We start from the raw sequence: 18,847 nt of genomic DNA, 5'->3' as shown, positions 1-18,847 counted from the left end.
CTGTCTCTCTCTGTCCCAAAAATAAATACAAAAAGTTGAAAAAAAAAATTAAAAAAAAAAAAAAAAAAAACTTAAAAATTTTAGGGACACCTGGGTTGCCCCTAAACGGTTGAGACCGTTGATCTCACTGGTTTGTGAGTTCGAGCCCCGCGTCGGGCTCTGTGCTGACAGCTTGGAGCCTGCTTCTGATTCTGTCTCCCTCTCTCTCTGCCCCTCCCCCACTCATGCTCTGTCTCTGTCTCAGAAATAAACATTAAAAAAAAAATTTAAAAAAAACAAAAAAAAATTTTAAATCTGTTTTTGACAGATATGGAGAGCAAGCGGGGAAGGGGCAGATGGGGAGACAAAACCCCAAAGAGGCTCCGGGCTGTTAGCACAGAGCCCGATGTGGGGCTTGAACCCACAAGCCATGAGGTCATGACCTGAGCCTAGATCAAGCTCAGGCTTAACCAACTGAGCCACCCAGCACACGCACGCGCGCGCACACACACACACACACTCCCCCTCCCCACCACGGCCTTTACATACAGCAATAGTGAAGGCACTGGCAGTATCTTCACCTCCATGTTAGGTGGTACACACAGGTCTGAAAGGAATCGGCACCGGGCAAATTTTGCTGAAATTTCTACCCACCCTTCTTTTTAAAAATGCTTTCTCAAGCATAATTTGTCTCTGTCCTTTAAAAATGTACCTCACTGGGCGTCTGGGTGGCTCAGTCGGTTAAGCGGCCGACTTCGGCTCAGGTCATGATCTCGTGGTCCGTGAGTTCGAGCCCCACGTCAGGCTTTGTGCTGACAGCTCAGAGCCCCATGGAGCCTGTTTCAGATTCTGTGTCTCCCTCTCTCTGACCCTCCCCTGTTCGTGCTCTGTCTCTCTGTCTCAAAAATAAATAAACGTTAAAAAAAATAAAAATTAAATAAAAATAAAAATGTACCTCACTATCTAACCATGTTCCATAAAGGAGGGCTAAAATACGAGAACGGAGGGAGTCCACTATAATTATCCTCGATGTTTTCGTCTGGACTTTGAAGACTTTACTCTGTTAAGTCATCAATTCTTGGAACTATATGGAAACTTCTGGGCCTGTGTATGTATTTTTCTGGTGGGTTATAATTCCATTAAGCTATCAGTAAAAGTTTATACATTTTAGCGTATGGGTGGGTTGTAGAAGAGAACAGAGAAACCACAACAGAATATTTATACATTTATTTATAATGAAATTATGGTCTAAATATTTACAACATATAGGAAACCAGAGAATATGTTTATACAAAGCCAGCCTGCAAAGTATTCAAATGTGCAAAAATGACAGTTCAGTATCTCAAACTACTCCTGGTTCAGCAGACTAGCTCCTTCTTTCACACGTCAATATTTGATACAAAAAAGTTCTTTTGGCAAAACCTGTAATGCCAAGGAAAAGGACAAGTTGCAATTTCAGTCTCTAAGTTCGCCATCCATCCTACTGAGCGGTCAAATCTCTCTATTTGAGCTGCAACCAGTTCTGAGAGGCAGACCACTGTGTTTCATTTCTGTGAGGAGTTCTGACCAGCTTTGATCAAGCAGTTTTCTCTGACCCAGCTGACGACATGGAGCTTAGAAGGGCAATAAAAACAGCAATGGCTTTCTGAGACAAGAGTGCCTGAAGGTGCCAGCTTTGGCTCATCCCAGTAAAAAGACACAGGGGAGAAAAAAACAAAAAACAAAAAACTTTAATCTTCCTACTCAGGATCCAGCTATATCCAACAGTTTTAAATGAGTAAAACTGAAGTTTCCAAAAACAGAAAAGAATGCAAAAATGAAACAGGGATGCATTGTCCTTAGATTTAAAGGTGCTGAAAGGAAAGGATGGTCTTAAGATCATTTCCCCACTAATAAATAGTAAGGCGTCGTTTGTAACCAGTTGGTATCAAAATTGACCAAACAGTAGTAAAATACAAATAAAACCTTCTCTTCGTCAGAATAGGGGCCATTCGTGTGGAAAAGGCTGGACCAGGTCAAATGTATATGGGAATGACCCTGTTGGGATGCTCTGTTGAACAAGCACATTTCACCAACTGTTAAAAAGCTTCTGAGACAAACTTGTGATTCTAAGTAAATGTTAACAGATGCTATGCCACTGCAGAAACAGGGATGTTGTAAAAAGAACGAGACACTTTGAGAAAGGAGACGCTGCATCTCTAACTTCTGCAAAGGTCCAAGATGGTTCCCGGTACAGGCCCCAGAGTCTTATTAAATCAAACGCATGCATTATTGCTAAAGAGAGTCACCGAGGGTCAAAGCTCTGCTCCACTGTTTCCTACGGGGCCATCCAGAATGGCATCTGCTGTTTAGCTCGTGGTTGTGACGAAGGGTACTGATAGCCCAAACTCCAGCCCTGTGGAAAGCTACTTGCATTTTTATGACCCCCGTGTTCCTCCTCTTCATCAGATGAATCTGCAGCATAAGCCACCAACCCAAATCCCTTCTCCGTAGTTTTCATCTTCTTGACTGGATAATCTAGAATAGAGAAAACAACCCCAACCCCGTTCCCCACCAAGACAAAAAAAAAAAAAAAAAAGATAATACCATAAATTCGTTAATAAAAAAAAGATGTTAATTGTAATTGGTTAGTTGGACACCATTTTGAGGTCACAGGGTCAATGGTCACCCAAAAACGTTGAAGATCACACGAAAAACAGCACCAGCATCAGCAAATGTGAGTCCACCAGAACCATGTAAGAAAACAGAGAAAGAAAAAAGAAACACAAAAAAAAAAAAAAAGAAAAAAAAAAAAAAAAAAAAAAAAAAGTAAAGTTAGCAAGTGAGTCTCCGGAGGCTAATATTTCACCTTTTAAAGAGTTCAAAAAAAAGAAGAAAAGAAAAAAATGTATTTTCTTTTGCTCACTTTTATTACGACTACAGGCAAAGAACACGAGTGGCCCCATATTCCTCTACACATCTAGAGTTCTGGGATACTAAGAGGCAATGCTTTTTCAACAGCCACAGGCTGACCATTCAATCGATAGAGCTATGCAGAGAGAAGTAGCTCAGCTCCCAATACAAAGAAAAATCAATCTTTTTTAATAGTAGGCTCTACGCATGGGGCTCGAACTCAGGACCCCAGGATCAAGAGTCACATGTCCCACTGGCTGAGCCAGGCAGGTGCCCCAAAATACCAGTCCTCAAGTCTGCGTCAGATTACCTCCAGGTATTCAGATAACAAAGGCAACAAAATTTTGAACTGACCTACCAATCATTAGTATTTCCTAGGGCTTTAATGCTACGCATAAAACGTAAGTTAACCAACTCTTTCCTAGACACACGTCAGTTGAAAATTAAAGCCCGTGTAACTGTATGTCGACCTTTTAAATAAAAACAAGTATTCTCATTAGCCTGTAGATTTTAGAAGCTGGATTAAACACCTGAATGAGTGCCATCTGAGTGAACATCAGGTCAGAAAACTAATAGCTTAGGAACAGTCTTAGCCACCCGAGTATCCCCAGCTACACCTCACTCACCATGGCCCCCTGCTCCGGCCCCAGACCCACTCCTGTCATCAGACTCTGCCTTCATTCCAGTCACTGGAAAGGCTGGTGGAGGCATCAACTGCCTGTTAGGAGAAAAAATGTGACAGCCCTTTCAGACAGATTCGATCCATCATAACCTGTCCAGCAGACACGAAGCAGGTAACCATCCACTTCTACCCCTTCCGCCTGACCCCACCCTTCAAGCTATCATCAAGTTGTCAGATTGTAAGGCCGGTCTACACAGCCAGGCTGGGCCGGGCCAAAACAAGAATGCGCTGCTGGGAGAAGTTAGGCTCATCCAGTGAAGGCTCAAAGGATGGTACAGGAGAGCGCAAGCCCTGGGTGGCAGGCCGGACCTCCATTCAAGTACCTCAACCCATCAGGTTCTAGGATTCTAAGTAGCAAACATGGCTTGTGTCAGACTCCTGTCCCTGCCTACGCTCAGGAAAACGGCCAAGATGCAGGCAGTGAAGGTAAAGGAAGATGCCTGAATGAACAAGCACTGAATTATTCAAAGTCGAGTACAGCGGCCCGGAGACTGGGAGGCGCGTCCTATTCTCCATGAGCGTATCCGTTACAAAGAACAGGAGCTTATTTGAGCCAAAGGATCTCGTTACAGTTTTAGAACACGGGAAACCCGCAGCAATGATCATTCTCACTAGCGATGCAAACGGAGGACGTCTTAATACATTCACGTAATTCCGCTCCAACAAACTTACCTGTCCCTCTCTCGCTCTTTGCCTGAGGAACTTGCCGGCTTCGATCCTGCACCTTCAATGTCATTCTGACTGGAGAAGCCTGTACCTAAATTAGTCATATGAATGGGTCCATGCTATGAGCAGAAAAATACAGTGGCATTAGCAAATCTACAACTGCTGTACAGACTTTAGCTCCTTAACGTAACTGTCAAGTGCCTTGTCTTTCTGGTCAATTGCAGTAATCTGCACTACATAGCTCTCTGGGATTTGGGGCGTAACCACGGCCCAAACAGAGATCACTCTTCTCTACGGAGGACTTGCTCGGGGACATCATGATTGATTATGCTACCTGCATCTGTTTTCAACTCTCCATCTAGAACTATAAAAATGCTTCAAAGCGTGTCTCAAAGAAGGCTTCAAGGACTCTGGCAAAAAGCGCAGGTGCTTCTCCTGATGAAACAAAACTGCACCAAAACTAAACATTTTAATAATATTTTTAAAAACCCTATACTCGAATGACTATAACTATGCACAGAATCACATTTTGGCCACCTTTTTCTGCAGGTGGTGGGGGACTGGAGGAAAAAAAATCACTCTTTCTTACGGAGAGACAGAATAGTAAATTGGGAGCTAAGGTTTAAATACAAACCACTGTTGGGAGGTAGAATGATACCTTTCGGTGAGATGTGTAGGGAAGCGAGAACTATCTGAGGCTTTCGAGAGTGCTGTGTAAGAGGAAGTGCAGAAATCTACACGACTCGTTCCGGGTGCCAGTCATAAGAGACCTATACTTCTCTCTATGTGGAGTTCTGTATTTTATCATATTGACCCCAAAGACAAACCCACCCAAAGGGACTCATTCTTGCTTTCAGTTAATCCCCCAAGGAAAAAACCCTAATCTAAATGGATTCCAGAAAACAGAAATCCTCGTTATCGGGAAAACAACTGGCATAGATGTGAATTTCTTTCTTTAAAGGAAAGATACAGTAGGGTATGGTGAGGAAAGTAAAAGTATTTTATTTAACCTGGTATCCAAGAAGTCCAGACTCTCGTTCATCTGGTAGCTCCTCTGTGAATCGCCTCTTCTGTGCCTGGGGTTGACTTGGGAGTGGGGGCTGGGGCGGGGGCGGGGGCTGGGGCTGGGGGCCCGCAGGCAAGGCAGTTTTGACAGGAGCAGCAGGAATAAAAGGCCCGCTCATCGGACTCTGGGACCAAAACAAACCAAGGGGAAAAATGGTGTGAGAACGCCCAGCCACTTTAAGAACACAATAGTTACAATACATTTTAATGATGCACATGTATCCTAGAAATCCTGTATCTCTGGCCGCGAGTTTCCTTCCTGTATCATCTGGTGACAGTACAGCCTTCCCACCCTGACGGTAGGGAAATGCAAAACTGACGATCTCTAAGGTGCTCTCAACTCTTAGGAAAAATCTGCTGTGCACTTGGGCGATTAGGAGCAAACATGATCAACAATACAAATTCTAGCCACTTACTTAGTTCAGAAGTTACAAGCCAAACATTCTCCAATTTAAGCTCCTCTAATCAACGCGATTAGCTCTTTCTGGATCATAAAGGCTGCCAACGCTCGTGGCAAAGGCAAGTCCATCTGCCACTTCCGTGGGTAAGTTGTCATAGCAACGGGGAGTCTAATGTTTTAAGAGATTGTTCCAAAAAGGAATAAGGACTGACCCAGCACGCGTCAGAGAGATAAGACAAGTCTTATCAAATGGCCATGACTTGTTGAACACGTGGGTCACCTCAATTAACCTTTGCGACCTCTGAGATATTATCATTACGCCCATTTTCTTTTTCTTTTCTTTTCTTTTTTTTAAGGTAGGCTTCACACCCAGGGCGGTGCCCAACTCGAGGCCTGAACTCCTGACCTGGGCCAAGATCCAGAGACACTCAACCAACTGAGCCACCCAGGCGTCCCACGCCCATTCTCTATAAGGAAACCAAAGCCTGGATAGGCTGAATTATATTCCAGGAAGGCACAGCTCAAACCCGGGAACGCATGAGGGGCCCGGGCCGCCCGCTCTCTCAAGCCCAACCCTAAAGAGCCTGCTCCACCACATGCATTTCTGGTCACAAACCAGCGCGGCTCAAAGCTGGAGAACTAGGGCCCTGCCAAACACAGAAGGCACGTGATTAGGCCTCAGGGTCACCGCCAGAATTCAGCGAAGTCCTCTGCTGTTTCTCCCTGTCCAGCCCCCTTCAGTGCTCACAGCCCACCGATCAGGAGGCTGGGCAATGGTTCGGGGCTGCACTTCCTCTGGCACGGGTCCACTCTGAGAGGCCCACGGAAAAGGGCCCGCCATCAATCACCGTGCGCTCACTCACTAGCTTCCCTCTGCTCTCTGATGGACGTAGGGTTGGACACCATCCAACCAGATGAGCTAGCTGCCTACCCTTTCCGAAAATTCTAGTTTCTTACACGGTTTGAGAATTCCGTGAGAGCATTTACGATCCTGAAGTTGGCAGAGCTCGTGTAGCCCTTGGCCTAGGAGCCCCTGCCTATGGTGGATTTCCTTCGAAGCTTAGGGACTCCGTTCCAAACGCGTGGAGGCGTGGCGTGGGCTGGCTCCCCTCTCCCGGAGCCAGGTGCAGGCCAACTACGATCGTGGCCCTTGTACACTTGCGACTCGAGTGTTCCCGGAGCACGGCCACGCTCACTCACTCGGTATCGTCTCGGGCCGCGCGTGCGCCCGCCGACCGGGCACGGCAGGCGTGACGGCGCCCGCAGGGCCCGCGACACCTAACCTAGCCGGCGGCCAGCATTCCAGGGGAAGCTCGCCGACTCCTCTTCTACACACCGGTCTGCCGGTGCCACACACTTGAGGATGAACGCACCGGTGTGTGCACGCTGTCCCCCGAAGCCTTCGGGTAGCTCGGTGGCGGGAACGCAGGAGGAACGGGAGAAAACCCCTCCCGCTGCACCAAAGCTACACACCTGTTCTCTCTGAACGCCGCCGCCGCCGCCGCGCCCGCACCCCTCCCCTGCCCGGCCTCCCCCAGCACAGCGGCGTCCGGCTCCCGCCCCGGCGTCCTACCTGTCCAGTGCTAGCTGGAGGCTGCACTTGGGTTATCGGGTATTGTGTTGGCACAGGGGGCACTCCAGTAGGTAATGCTGGCAAGACTCCGGGTGCCAGTGAAACAGCCGGTGGCACTATGCTTGGCACTCCGTAGGGAGGCTGAACTGGCTGCTGAGGAGGGGGAACAACAGGGTAACCAGACTGATAGCCATTGGATGGATAATATGGTGGCTGAGGAGGGACACTACTTATAGCAGAGGGTTGTGTATAGCCTGAGGGGGAAGAAAAAAAGTGTTTAATCAGCTGCAGCAGAATGAGACATTTTAGCTGAATATTAACTTAATCTCTAGGGAAGAAAACTACTGAGGTACGAATGGCTTTTCAAATCACCCTAGGTTCTGAGTGCCCTGGCACGCTTAGTCTAGCCTCAAGTATCTATTTCACACACAGATATCGCTAACAACGCATTTATCTTCGTCGAACACTTTGAGACATACACACCTGGTAAGGGTACAGCAGTATTAATCTGATTCACAAATCTAGAGTATTCAGCATGAACCTGCAAGAGAAGGGAAGACAAATTCATATGGGACAGTCCCAATTTGTGGAGTATTTACAAGAGTCTGGTTCTGGGACTAAAGCAGCTGGGGATTAAAATATTTCCACTGGTATCTCAACCTATTTGAGACCTGTTTACTCTAAATTTTAATAAGGCACGGGGCGCCCGGCTAACTCAACGGGTGGAGTGTGTGACGCTCGATCTCAAGGTTGTGAATCTGAGCCCCATGTTGGGTGTAGAGATTATTTAAAATCCCCCAAATGAGACCCAACTCTGAGGTAAAAATCATCCAGAGCCACACAGATACAGAAGGTAGGAAGTTCCTAAGTTGTCAGTATAACTAATGAGAAATCATTCATTCTTTTATTTGCTGGACTTGTCCTCAGGGAGCTCAAGGCTCAGCACAGAGCTAGTATGTGTCCCCCCCCCCCCCGCCCCCCCCCGCCCAGTTCTTCGTTCTGGGCACCCCACTGAGTCGCCGCACGCAGCAATGAGACAAAGCCAGGGGGTGATCAGGGCAGTGGTCTGGTATAAAGGATAGTAAATCAGGTTACTTTGCAGAAGCAAAGCAAACAACTTCCCAAAAGTCTGGAACCCTTACGTATCAAATAACACAACGCTGAGCAGTCAACCCCAAACCTGGTTTCCATCAGGTGCTACGCAAAGAGGCCTCCCGGTCTAACTTTTGGTTACTAGACTACAGGATAAAAAGAATACTCAAATAAGCAATTAGGCCAAAGCACTGCCGATTGGTTTTAAACCATCATAGCTCCACCTTCCTCCCTTATTTAGCCAAACTTACTGTTGAAAAGAACTTGGAAGGCCCACAGCAAACAACCTGACCAAGATTAAAAGTATCGTCCACTTAAGTAACTGAGGACATTGAGATTTCACACTGAAGGCCTGCACATTTCCAAAACTCCATACTGAAATGCCTCCTAAAGAAGAAAACGCACACCAGCGAGGACATGCTAGGGTAGTCTGACTTCCTTAGAGAGAATGTTAGTGGCCAGAACGGTGTGGTTTAAATGGTGTCCTTTCAAAAGTCACGTCTGCCAAAAACCCCAGAATGTGACCTTATTTGGAAACAAGGTCTTGCAGATACACGCTATTAAGATGAAGTCACACTGGATTCCAGTGGGCCCTAAATCCGAGGACTGCCACCCTTCTGAGAGACAGATGGACAAGGAGAGGCAGGAGTAGGCCAGGTGTCACCGGGACAGAGAACGGAGCTCTGCTGACACCCGGCGAAAATGCAAAGGGCTGCAGGCCGGGGGAGGCGTGGAACATTCTCCCGCACGGTGTTGTTCAGAAAGAGCCAACCCTGCCCACGCTTGGATTCTGCGTGTCTGGCCTCCTGAGCAGTCAGAGAATACGTTTCTGTCACCTAGTCGGTGGCAACTTGTTACTGAAGCCCTCGGAAACCAGTGCAGGTGGGAAGAGGGCTCAGACACAGCCCCACACAGCAGTTCTCTGCATATCAGACAATCGAACAGAACTCACTGTTTGCAAGAGATTCTCACAGAGCTTCTTGGCAGCAGCCAGGCCTTCTGGTTTGGGATGGCTGCAAAGAAAGAAGACCCAGAAAATTCAAAGAGGAGAAAAGTAAAAGATAGAGAATTGTGTTTCACTTCGTATACTGTTTATAAGTTTAATACATTTAATGCAGCACAAATCTAACTTTCTGAAAATCACAAAATAACGTAATAGAAGCCCCGTAAGATATAACCAGTATCATCGAGACATACACTTTTTGGTCTCTCTGAGTTATAGTACTTCTTGACATAAGACTTTTAAAAGCCACTAAAATCACTATAAAGTACACGAATACTGTCGTAGGTTTAAAAAAAGGTTACTTTAGGCTCATCATAGCTACTTTAGGGTCAGGGATTATATATAAAACCCAAAAACCTGAATACTAAAAAAGGCAATTCCACCTCCTATTTCAATCATTCTTACTAAGTAATTACAAAGTGATTATTGCTAGTACTGACCCAAGTCCCTCATGTTAAGGTTTATTAAACCTATTTTCTTACACCTTCTGAATTATCCCTGCCTGTACTGATCTGGTGACAAGCATTCAAATGTCCTCAGCCCCACCCATCCACACGTACCTAATGTAAATATACATAGGCTCAAAAGCTTCTCGGCCAGATGCTGGCTCAATGCAACCCGAACCTTTGCCTCTTAGGAAGACTTTGGCACCTGTTTCAATCTGAATGTGCTGCAAATAGGAGCAGCCCGGACCTTCCACTTTCTCCTTGACATTGAAAGTGGGCACAGCATGCTCTAGACCCACAAATAATTTATCTTGAACATAATGCATCTGTGGAAGAACAGAACACCTCAGATTAAACATGACACATAATTAAATCCAAATCTTGAAAATGATTCTGCGCAAGACTTTAATCCTCCAGAAACCTTTAATCACTGTTAGAACAAGGACTCCAAATAATTTCTACCATGAGCCTATAAAAATAAACTTCACAAAGTAGCTTAAATTCTTTTTTTTTTAACGTTTATTTTGAAAAGGAGGGAGAGAGTGCGTGTGCACATGAGCGTGTAAGCAGGGGAGAGGGCGGAGATAAAGGGAGAGAGAATCCCAAGCAGGCTCTGCGCTGTCAGTATGGAGTCCGACGTGGGGCTCGATCCCACAAACCCTGAGATCATGACCTGAGCCAAGGTCAAGAGTCGGGTGCTTCACCGACTGAGCCCCCCAGGCGCCCCTATAGTCACTTAATTTAAATGAGATCTGCCTGTCCCACGCACCTACCTAGAACATTAACACCTTCCTCAGTTCAGCAAAACAGGCATAAAGCAAAGACTCGCGGCTCAGGAAGCACGCCCACGGCCCAGGCCACCGCAAGGCAGTGAGAGCCCGACGCGGTCTCCCGGGACGCGATAGCGGCGTGTCGGGTCGTGCAGTCAGCCCCGTGGCGTCCTCCAGTGAGGGCTGCTCTCGCCCACCCTGTTCTCTAGGAGGATTGTATCAGCAGAGTCTTGCTTCACCAGACTCAGCCTTCTTAGTCCTCCAGCTGCCGTCACATTTACAGACACAGAACCAAACCGCTAACTTCACAGCGAACGGTGTGCCCTCGACCGCGTCAACGCCCTTTCCAAAGGGTGCGTCACCAGGCCAGCACTAGCAGGGAACTCTCAGGTCAGAATTTCAGGATTTTCTATGTTCTTCTCATCTACCATTTTCTGTGGCCTATGTCAATTTTACAGAAATGACAAAGCTGTTAGGGGATCTCTCCACCAAACATACCCCTGACTGGAAGGGAGGCTTCTGGCTAACAGCTGGAGACAGCTGTGCAATGGGCGCCGGCTGGTGATAGACAGTGACTGTTGCACCGTTAAAAGTTGGACTCGTCCCCGTGGCGGCTTTGACCACCCCATTGGTGATGATCTCTTTGATTCGGTTTACAGCTCCTGTGGAAAAACGGGGTGAGATGTTATACCAATGGGATGAACGCACGGACTACCAGCTCGTGACAAAGGTCAATGCTCAGGTGCCCATGTACTAATCCGTTTTATAGGATCCCCAAGTATGTGGTTCTCAGCCTCTCTAAACCCCCAGCCCATTCGTAAGCAGTTCACACACACGAGTTAGCACAGCCCAGGGACATTCTGCCAACCTGTTACTTAGAGCCCTATACTTTGCCCCTCGCAAAAAGCAGATGTGAGCCCAACCGTTACTTACTGTCCACTAATTCCCGTGTCTGGCCCTGAACATGAAGGTATAACGGACGATCCCTATAAAGAGAAATACAAAATGATGATCCCAAACTGGTCATAACCAAAGGAACCAAACGGGTCACCGAATTTGTAACGTTTATACTTTCCAAGTAAGGCAAAGGCACTATATTCACAGAAATGGCTGTTGCTAATTTTTAAGAACGTGGTTTAAAGCTGAGGCTAAATAAACTTTTCTGGTTGCTTCAAGTTAGCCAGCCCACACAGGATCAAATCTGTTCTTATGGGCTCCTGAATACGGGGATCTAGTCAACCGAGATAACCGGATGTTTGAGAAAATTCCTTTTTGTTGGCTAACAGGTTACGTGCAGACATGCTCTTGTCTATCCAAATGACCGGGGTGACAGTGACAGGAGCGCACAGACCCATGGCTGTGAGGCCCGCAACCAAAGCAACTCTCGACTCTAAATGTAACGTGGCTTAGATTCAGATTTTGACTGTAATCACAGAGAAGATCTTCGATAACCATACAGTTCATAACAAGCTGTCAGCAAAAAACAGCTGTGTCTAAAGACAAAAAAGTTCAAAACAGCAACCGGCGTGCACACAGTTGCAATATACTGTCTCAGGTGGGGAGCAAGTTTTGCTTCCTAATTATATTTGGTTTGGGCCAACGTGAAAAATGTTGCACTGCCTGAGTACCCACCCCCAAACACCGAGTAATGGGAGAGACGAACTAAAGGGGACGAGATGTTTACATAGATAATCCAGCCACCCTGGAAACAGCAAGGAGTCGGACAAAGGGATGTTTTTTAGACGGAAATCACAACAAAACACACGCCCTTTTGTTGGGGGAAACATTCCCACACAAAAATTTAGAAGCATGTCCATTAAATGTTAGCAATTGTCTCATCTTACACTTTCCCGAGATGTGTTTCCTCTAAGAAAACGTTACCTGTGAAATGAAAAATCAAAGAGCAGCAGGAAGGACGAGAGCTGCCGACCCTCCTTACGCACGTCTGAGACGTTCCCAAGTTCTACTACGAAGCATGCGTGTACGTCTAGCAAGCTGCTAACCAAATATTTACACCTATTTCCTCAGAATGAAAAACACACTAACGTGAGCCCGTGTCCAATCTTTTCCCAAAGCAGAGGAAGTGCATACACACCCTGGCCCCACTTTGGCCTTCTCCTCGCTTGTCATGAATCTCCCTCGAGTTGACACGGCGGCCCCACTAAGTCGGCTGATCTGAAAAGGAAACATTCTATTAAAAGGATGATGTGGCAGTCGACCGACTTCGATAACAGGCAGCAGGATGGATTTGCCCCAATGCATTCATTCCACCAACAGACAGGAATGACGTCTGTCCAGGAATCCCTCCCATATCAGAAATCGCTTCCTGCTCAAGCTGACCCAGGGAGTCCACCCATATCGGCTCCTTCACCTTCACTAGGAAGTTCCTCTGCAGTTAATTCAACCCAGCCCTGACTTTGGAGATTATGACCCAAACCCGCAAATAAATATCTGACTCCGCTCTCCGCGTTCACAAGACCACGCCCGGCCACCACCGTCCCCAGAGAGGCCCCACATCTCCCCACCTCATCCTGAGTCTGCCCTCGAGTCAACAGGTTCCTGCACGTGAGAGGCACGTCATTGATCTCGACTTCAGCCACCACCAGGTCGTCCTTGCTTTTATTGCTAGTTAGGCCTTTGCCAGCAGCCTGAAGCTACCAAGAAAGAGCAATTAGATCAAAAAGACTGTAAGATGAAATAGTATCTTTCTGCTGTCCAATTTACAACTGGCCCTTCCCAAGTCCCACCACCACCTTACCGTTCCCCAAACCTGCCTGCAAACACACTTGGAAACACTCCTGGGTCATTCTGCAAAAATGACATAACGAGCAAACAAAACCTCACTGAACTGACACCGAGTATTGTCAAGCGACTTGAAGGCAACCCTCAGGTTTCTCTGTAACCTCAGCCACGTGTGCGTTTCTGTGATCACATAATCCCAGAAACCCTACGCTGCCATCTTCACGGGGAAAATCACAAGACCAAGTTATGGTGCTTTGCACCTCAACCAGCTAGCCGTACGTGCAGTCAAATGCAGGGCAGGGGCGCCTGGGTGGCTCAGTCGGTTGGGCGTCTGACTTCGACTCAGGTCGTGATCTCACGGTTTGTGGGTTCGAGCCCCACGTTGGGCTCTGTGCTGGCAGCTGGGAGCCTGGAGCCTGCTTCGGATTCTGTGTCCCCCTCTCTCTGCTCCTCCCCCACTTGTGCTCTGTCTCTCAAAAATAAATAAATGTAAAAACTAAGTTAAAAAAAAAAAATACAGGGTAGAGTCCAGCAACCCATGCACCTCACCTGTGTAACCGGACGCCACCTTTGTGCCACCGCTGCGGCCATGGCACCTTACATTCACCTAATCCCATCCTTGCAGTGACCTGGAACACCCGTCAGTTTTACCTGACAACCCATTACTTTCTACTAAAGAACTAAGAGAATGGATGAAAAATCAAGCAAAATCCTAAAATCTGGTCTGGCTTCTTTCAACTTCAACTGTAGGCAACTCCAGATAGCTGGATTGGAGTTATTCAAGAAAAATTTCATCCCAAGATGGCCTTCCCCAACCTTTTCTTGCCTTGGACCAATGTCCCACAAATCTGCTCCAGGAAGATAAAAATGCAGTTTACTTCCTTATGCATTAGATACATTTTAAATATTTTTTTAACGTTTATTTATTTTTAAGAAAGAGAGAGTGAGCATGAGCAGGGGAGGGGCAGAGAGAGAGGGAGACGCAGAGCCCCATGCGGGGGCTCGAACCCACGAACCGCAAGATCATGACCTGAGCTGAAGTTGGTTGCTTAAGCCACTGAGCCACCCAAACGCCCCTGCATCAGACACGTTTTTAAGTCACGGACACAAACTAGATTCAGCAACATCTCATCTTTGTTCAGCCCCCCACTGAGCACGCTGGCTCAAGCACACCTCAGCTCCCTGAACCCCGGGGCCACCTTCAAAGCTGCGGGCAGTGCCGTCCGGCAGTGGGAGCTACCTGGCAGTCCAACGTGGGCGCCGTCAGCCTCGTGTCCAAGTGCCCTGCCGAGGAACTCCATCTTAAATCTTACTTTTCACTCAAATTTTAATTTAAATAGCTACAGGAGGCAGCAGCCACTGTCGGGGACCACCCAGGTACATGTCACCAACCCCATCAGATGAGGAAAACTGAGGCTCCACGACATATCTAAGGCCAAGAACCGAGGACCCTGGGTTTCACATCTAGATATTCTGATTCTAAATCCACTATCTGTGCACTGTGCTGCCGCCTGCTGAGCTCAAAAGCTTTTTAGAGGAAAAAAAATAAGTGACTCACATCAGTATTAAGAATTTTATTACTCCAGAAGCACTCCATGATCACCAGCGTGTTATAGCTCCTTGTAAAACTTACAAACGGACAACGGACTCAATCTTTGCAAACCATCAAAATACAATGAATAACGAACTTCCAATTCACTAGAAGCTCCCACCAATTCTGCCAAACTTGAATATTTAAACATCCAGACAGAGTATGGCCTGTTGATATCATACTCATACACTGGACAGCTAACAAAAAATTGTATTTTCCTTTCTCCCCCCAGCTTTATTGAGGTATAATTGACAAACAAAAATCGTGTACATATACTGAAGGTGAACAACTGGATATTTTGATATACGGTTACATTGTGAAATAATCACAACGTGTTAATTAACACAGTCACTGCTCACCTAAATTGCATTTGCAAACACAGAACTCATTTCTTCACAGGTACTATGGAAGTCAGCTTTATTTTTTTATTAATTTTTTAAATGTTTATTTCTTTTTGAGAGAGACAGAGCATGAGCAGAGGAGGAGCAGAGAAAGAGGAAGTCACAGAATCGGAAGTAGGCTCCAGGCTCTGAGCTGTCAGCAGAGAGCCCGACGTGGGGCTTGAACCCACGAACGATGAGATCATGACCGGAGCCGAAGTTGGATCATGACCTCAACTGACTGAGCCACCCAGGTGCCCCCAGAAGAACTTTTTTTTTTTTTTCAAATGAGAATTATAATGGAGCAAGCAGCCTTGGAACACACTGAATTCTCCAACTCCAGAGGCTTTCAAGCAAAAGCTAAACACCCAGTTGTCCGAGGCGACTCTGAAGTCACATGTGTGCCAACCATGACAGATCTTACACAATTAACACAACTTGACATTCACACGCACGCCCAATTTCCATCCTCTGTAAACTGGAGACAGTAATCCATCCCTTAAAATTATAAGGATTTCTTTTAAGTGCAAAGCATGCATTCTAGCACTACAAACAGCCACCATACGCATCGTCCTGTAGAAGATTCTGGTTTCCTATTACAGGATAAGTTAAAGACTTCAAAGTTCAGATCCAGTCTAGTGGTGAGATTTTAGTTATACCACAAATTCTAAAAAACGACCAAATTCTATAAAATGACCAATTTGTATGAAAACAGCAAACCAACCAACATATAAACTGTTCATTTTATTTCATGTTTAATTACACTGTAGACGTTCATTAGATTCTAATTATAAAGGACATTTATAAATGTATTTTTGAGCAGAGTTGACTAGAGACATTTTAAAGCTCACTGATTTACCTGGACTTTCTCATGTGACTTCAGGGAAAATGCACATGTGGTGAAAAATATACTACCATCGTTGCTTTAAATGATTATGTAGATAGCAGGCCGAACTAAGAACAAAGACAAAATGAGCTATTTGATCCGTAAATGTAGTCGAACCAACCAAAGCTGCCTCGTAAAAACAAATGACAAAATATCATCTGATATGTTCCAAAACTAAGTGATCCTTAAATTACTGGGTCCCGGTTTTCTCCTCTACACACAGGATTCTCGGATCGCACAATTACAAAACAACCCTTATTAACATCGCAGTTAGCAGAGTCCCTTCAACTTCAAATACCTTCTCGGCGGCATTCTGCGTTGGTTTCAGCTTCCCTTTGGCCATGAGCATGGCATTGATCTTGGCAGCCACAGCAGCAGCAGCATCCAAGGCTCCAGAGGGAGCAGCTGTGGAGCCCCCAGGGCTTCCCCCACTGCTGGTAACCTCCCCACCTGGGGCCGTCGGCGGGAGGAAGAGAAGGGGGGCTGGCGCTGGTTGGTCCCATTTGCTGCGGCGCCTACCGGGAAAAAGAGGAAAATATTGGGCCCCAAAGCTTTATTCATGTTATTCTTCCCCTTACTACGCTTTAGCACCCCATTTGCCGTCTATCGTGTCCTCTTTACACCCTCGAGTCTCTTATCAGTATTAAAATGACCACCTCTCTTTATACAATTACCGCAGTATTTCCTCACTAATTTCGACCCTACTCCAGAATCTACTTCTTTTCTACTCCATCACCCCTGAGAAAACTCCACTCTGTCCCACATGCCCTCGTTTTGCCCCTCCGCTTGGCCGGTCCTTCCGAAAAGTCCCTGCTTTTCGTCTCCCTCTGCTCCCTGCCGGCCTTTTTCGGGGGCCCCAAGGCCTGCTCACCGTCTTTCTCCCCAAAAGCCCAGCCCTCCAATACGTACACTTCCCACTTCAACGCCCCCCCCCCACACCCATACGCAGCTCCCAACGGTCCCTCCGTCTCTCCTCTGCCCCGTGCGAGCCGCGATGCCCTCGCCCAGGAAGCTTTACCCGCCGGCCCCGGGATGTGTCGCGCTCCCCGCGGACATGGCGACCGGCTCTGCTCAACCACCCGCCAACTACCCCACTACCACCTTCCCGTCACTTCCGCCCCCAACGCCCTCACGCACAGCCCCTTCCGGTCGTGAGGAAAAGCCGTTCCGGTGAAAGCGTCGGTTCCAATTGGACTCTTGTTGATTTCAAGGCGTCTGGCATTATCCGAGACAGGTAGGGTGTGACCTTCCTGCTTTCGGCTTGCCCTGGAGAAAGATGGCTGCCGAAGAGCATATCAAGGCGCAATTGGGGCGAGGAGAGTCCATGTTTGTTGTGGGCAAGTTGGGAGCCCACAAGACAATACGCAAGAGTCGGGGAATTAAACAGTTCGTCCCCCGGTCCAGCCACGTTTGTGTGGAGGCCCAGCCTCTGGCCAGGGAGAGAGCCTTCCCGCCACTTTGGCCCGCTTCACTCAGTTACCTGCTTAGGAAAAGGCAAATGATTCGTCCCAAAGGTCATGTGAGGAATTTCTCTAGTTGCTTCACGTCTGCACGCCAACCACTGCTTTCAGAGCAGGGCCTCGGGGGCGCGCCGCGAGGGGGCGCCGGCGGCTGGGCGCGCGAGCGGAGGGGAGGGGGCGGGCCGGGGCGCTCCGCCGGGGTCTGGGGGCGCTGGGAGCGGGCTGTGGACCCCGGAGGTGAGGGGCGCCGGCCGGGGCGCACCGCCGGGGTTCGGCTGGAAGTGGGTCGTGGACGGCGGAGGTGAAGGGGGCGGGCCGGGGCGCCCCGCCGGGGTTGGGGCCGGGACGCCGCGGACCGACGGCGTTTGGTGGGTCTTCAAGCTGCTAGGAGACTCTAGGTTGAACGACTAGCATGGAGTGCTGTGTTTCAAATAAATTTATATTCTGGTAGGATTAATAAAATACAAGGTAATTTGAAAGCCAAATTCGTAGTATTTTCCCTTCAGCATTTAATAAATGCCCCTTCCATCCGAACACCACGTTTATCATGTATGAAATTTTTTTTTAATTTTTTTTAACGTTTTATTTATTTTTGAGACAGAGAGAGACAGAGCATGAACGGGGGAGGGGCAGAGAGAGAGGGAGACACAGAATCGGAAGCAGGCTCCAGGCTCCGAGCCATCAGCCCAGAGCCCGACGCGGGGCTCGAACTCACGGACCGCGAGATCGTGACCTGAGCCGAAGTCGGACGCTTAACCGACTGAGCCACCCAGGCGCCCCTATCATGTATGAAATTTTATATATACGCTGTTACGTTTCTTCGTTCTTTTGCGTTGATCCGTTTGTTCCTTTGCTACTGTGTTTTTATTGGGTGATTCTATTTCAATTTTAATGTGTTAGGGCAAACCGATTTTCATCTACATTTCATTGCCCATTCTGACAGGTGTATTTTTCCAAGGAATTTCAGATTAAACACCATCGTTTTCCTGTTGCCCCTTTTCCCCAAAACACAATGTTGTTGGGAGTCTGATTGAAATTACATTATTTTTTTACATTTAAAAAAATTTGTGCTTTGTGAATCGTATTACCCTTTTCTAAAGGGTACTGGGGGGGAGGGGCCTGGCTGGCCCGTGGGTGGAGCATGTGACTCTCCATCTCCCAGTGGTGAGTTCAAGCCCCTCCTTGATCTGATCGCGGAGCCTACTTAAAAATTAAATAAA

The 18,847-nt window shown here is 47.3% G+C and overlaps 1 protein-coding gene and 3 non-coding genes across 5 annotated transcripts; 1 reads left to right on the top strand and 3 right to left on the bottom strand.

Moving 5' to 3' along the window:
• Nucleotides 1-1,191: 1,191 nt before the first annotated feature.
• KHDC4 (KH domain containing 4, pre-mRNA splicing factor) lies at nt 1,192-17,281 on the bottom strand. 2 transcript variants are annotated; one of them, XM_007087900.3, is made up of 14 exons: nt 17,186-17,280; nt 16,466-16,682; nt 13,094-13,222; nt 12,664-12,743; nt 11,502-11,554; nt 11,067-11,230; nt 9,913-10,124; nt 9,302-9,362; nt 7,741-7,798; nt 7,258-7,511; nt 5,230-5,409; nt 4,226-4,338; nt 3,498-3,589; nt 1,192-2,496 (listed from the first exon to the last, which is right to left on the bottom strand). In XM_007087900.3, exons 1-14 carry the CDS (start codon nt 17,221-17,223, stop codon nt 2,297-2,299), a joined length of 1,851 nt encoding a protein of 616 aa, XP_007087962.2. In that variant the 5' UTR covers nt 17,224-17,280; the 3' UTR covers nt 1,192-2,296. The 2 variants fall into 2 exon arrangements, with proteins under 2 accessions (XP_007087962.2, XP_042831840.1); XM_042975906.1 differs by lacking the exon at nt 1,192-2,496 and having other exon boundaries at nt 3,501-3,589; nt 4,226-4,310; nt 17,186-17,281.
• LOC122236054 lies at nt 6,406-6,537 on the bottom strand. The gene has a single exon (XR_006214260.1). It is a non-coding gene; the product is annotated as a small nucleolar RNA SNORA42/SNORA80 family (small nucleolar RNA).
• LOC122236058 lies at nt 10,706-10,834 on the bottom strand. Its single transcript, XR_006214264.1, has one exon.
• Nucleotides 13,615-13,699, top strand: TRNAR-UCG. Its single transcript has one exon. It is a non-coding gene; the product is annotated as a tRNA-Arg (tRNA).
• Nucleotides 17,282-18,847: the final 1,566 nt, after the last annotated feature.

Source organism: Panthera tigris, chromosome F3 (genome assembly GCF_018350195.1).
Source record: "Panthera tigris isolate Pti1 chromosome F3, P.tigris_Pti1_mat1.1, whole genome shotgun sequence".
Lineage (NCBI taxonomy): Eukaryota > Metazoa > Chordata > Mammalia > Carnivora > Felidae > Panthera > Panthera tigris.
The sequence above is the reverse complement of the archived record's forward strand: the minus strand, read 5'-3'. Positions and strand labels throughout refer to the sequence as shown.

Coding starts and splice junctions, on each gene's coding strand:
- KHDC4 (XM_007087900.3), bottom strand. CDS start 17,223: ATGTCCGCGGGGAGCGCGACACATCCCGGGGCCGGCGG. Junction 11,555..12,663: donor AAGGCCAAAGTGGGGCCAGG/GTGTGTATGCAC, acceptor TTCTCTTTATAG/GGATCGTCCGTTATACCTTC. Junction 10,125..11,066: donor AGCCTCCCTTCCAGTCAGGG/GTATGTTTGGTG, acceptor GTTCTTCCACAG/ATGCATTATGTTCAAGATAA.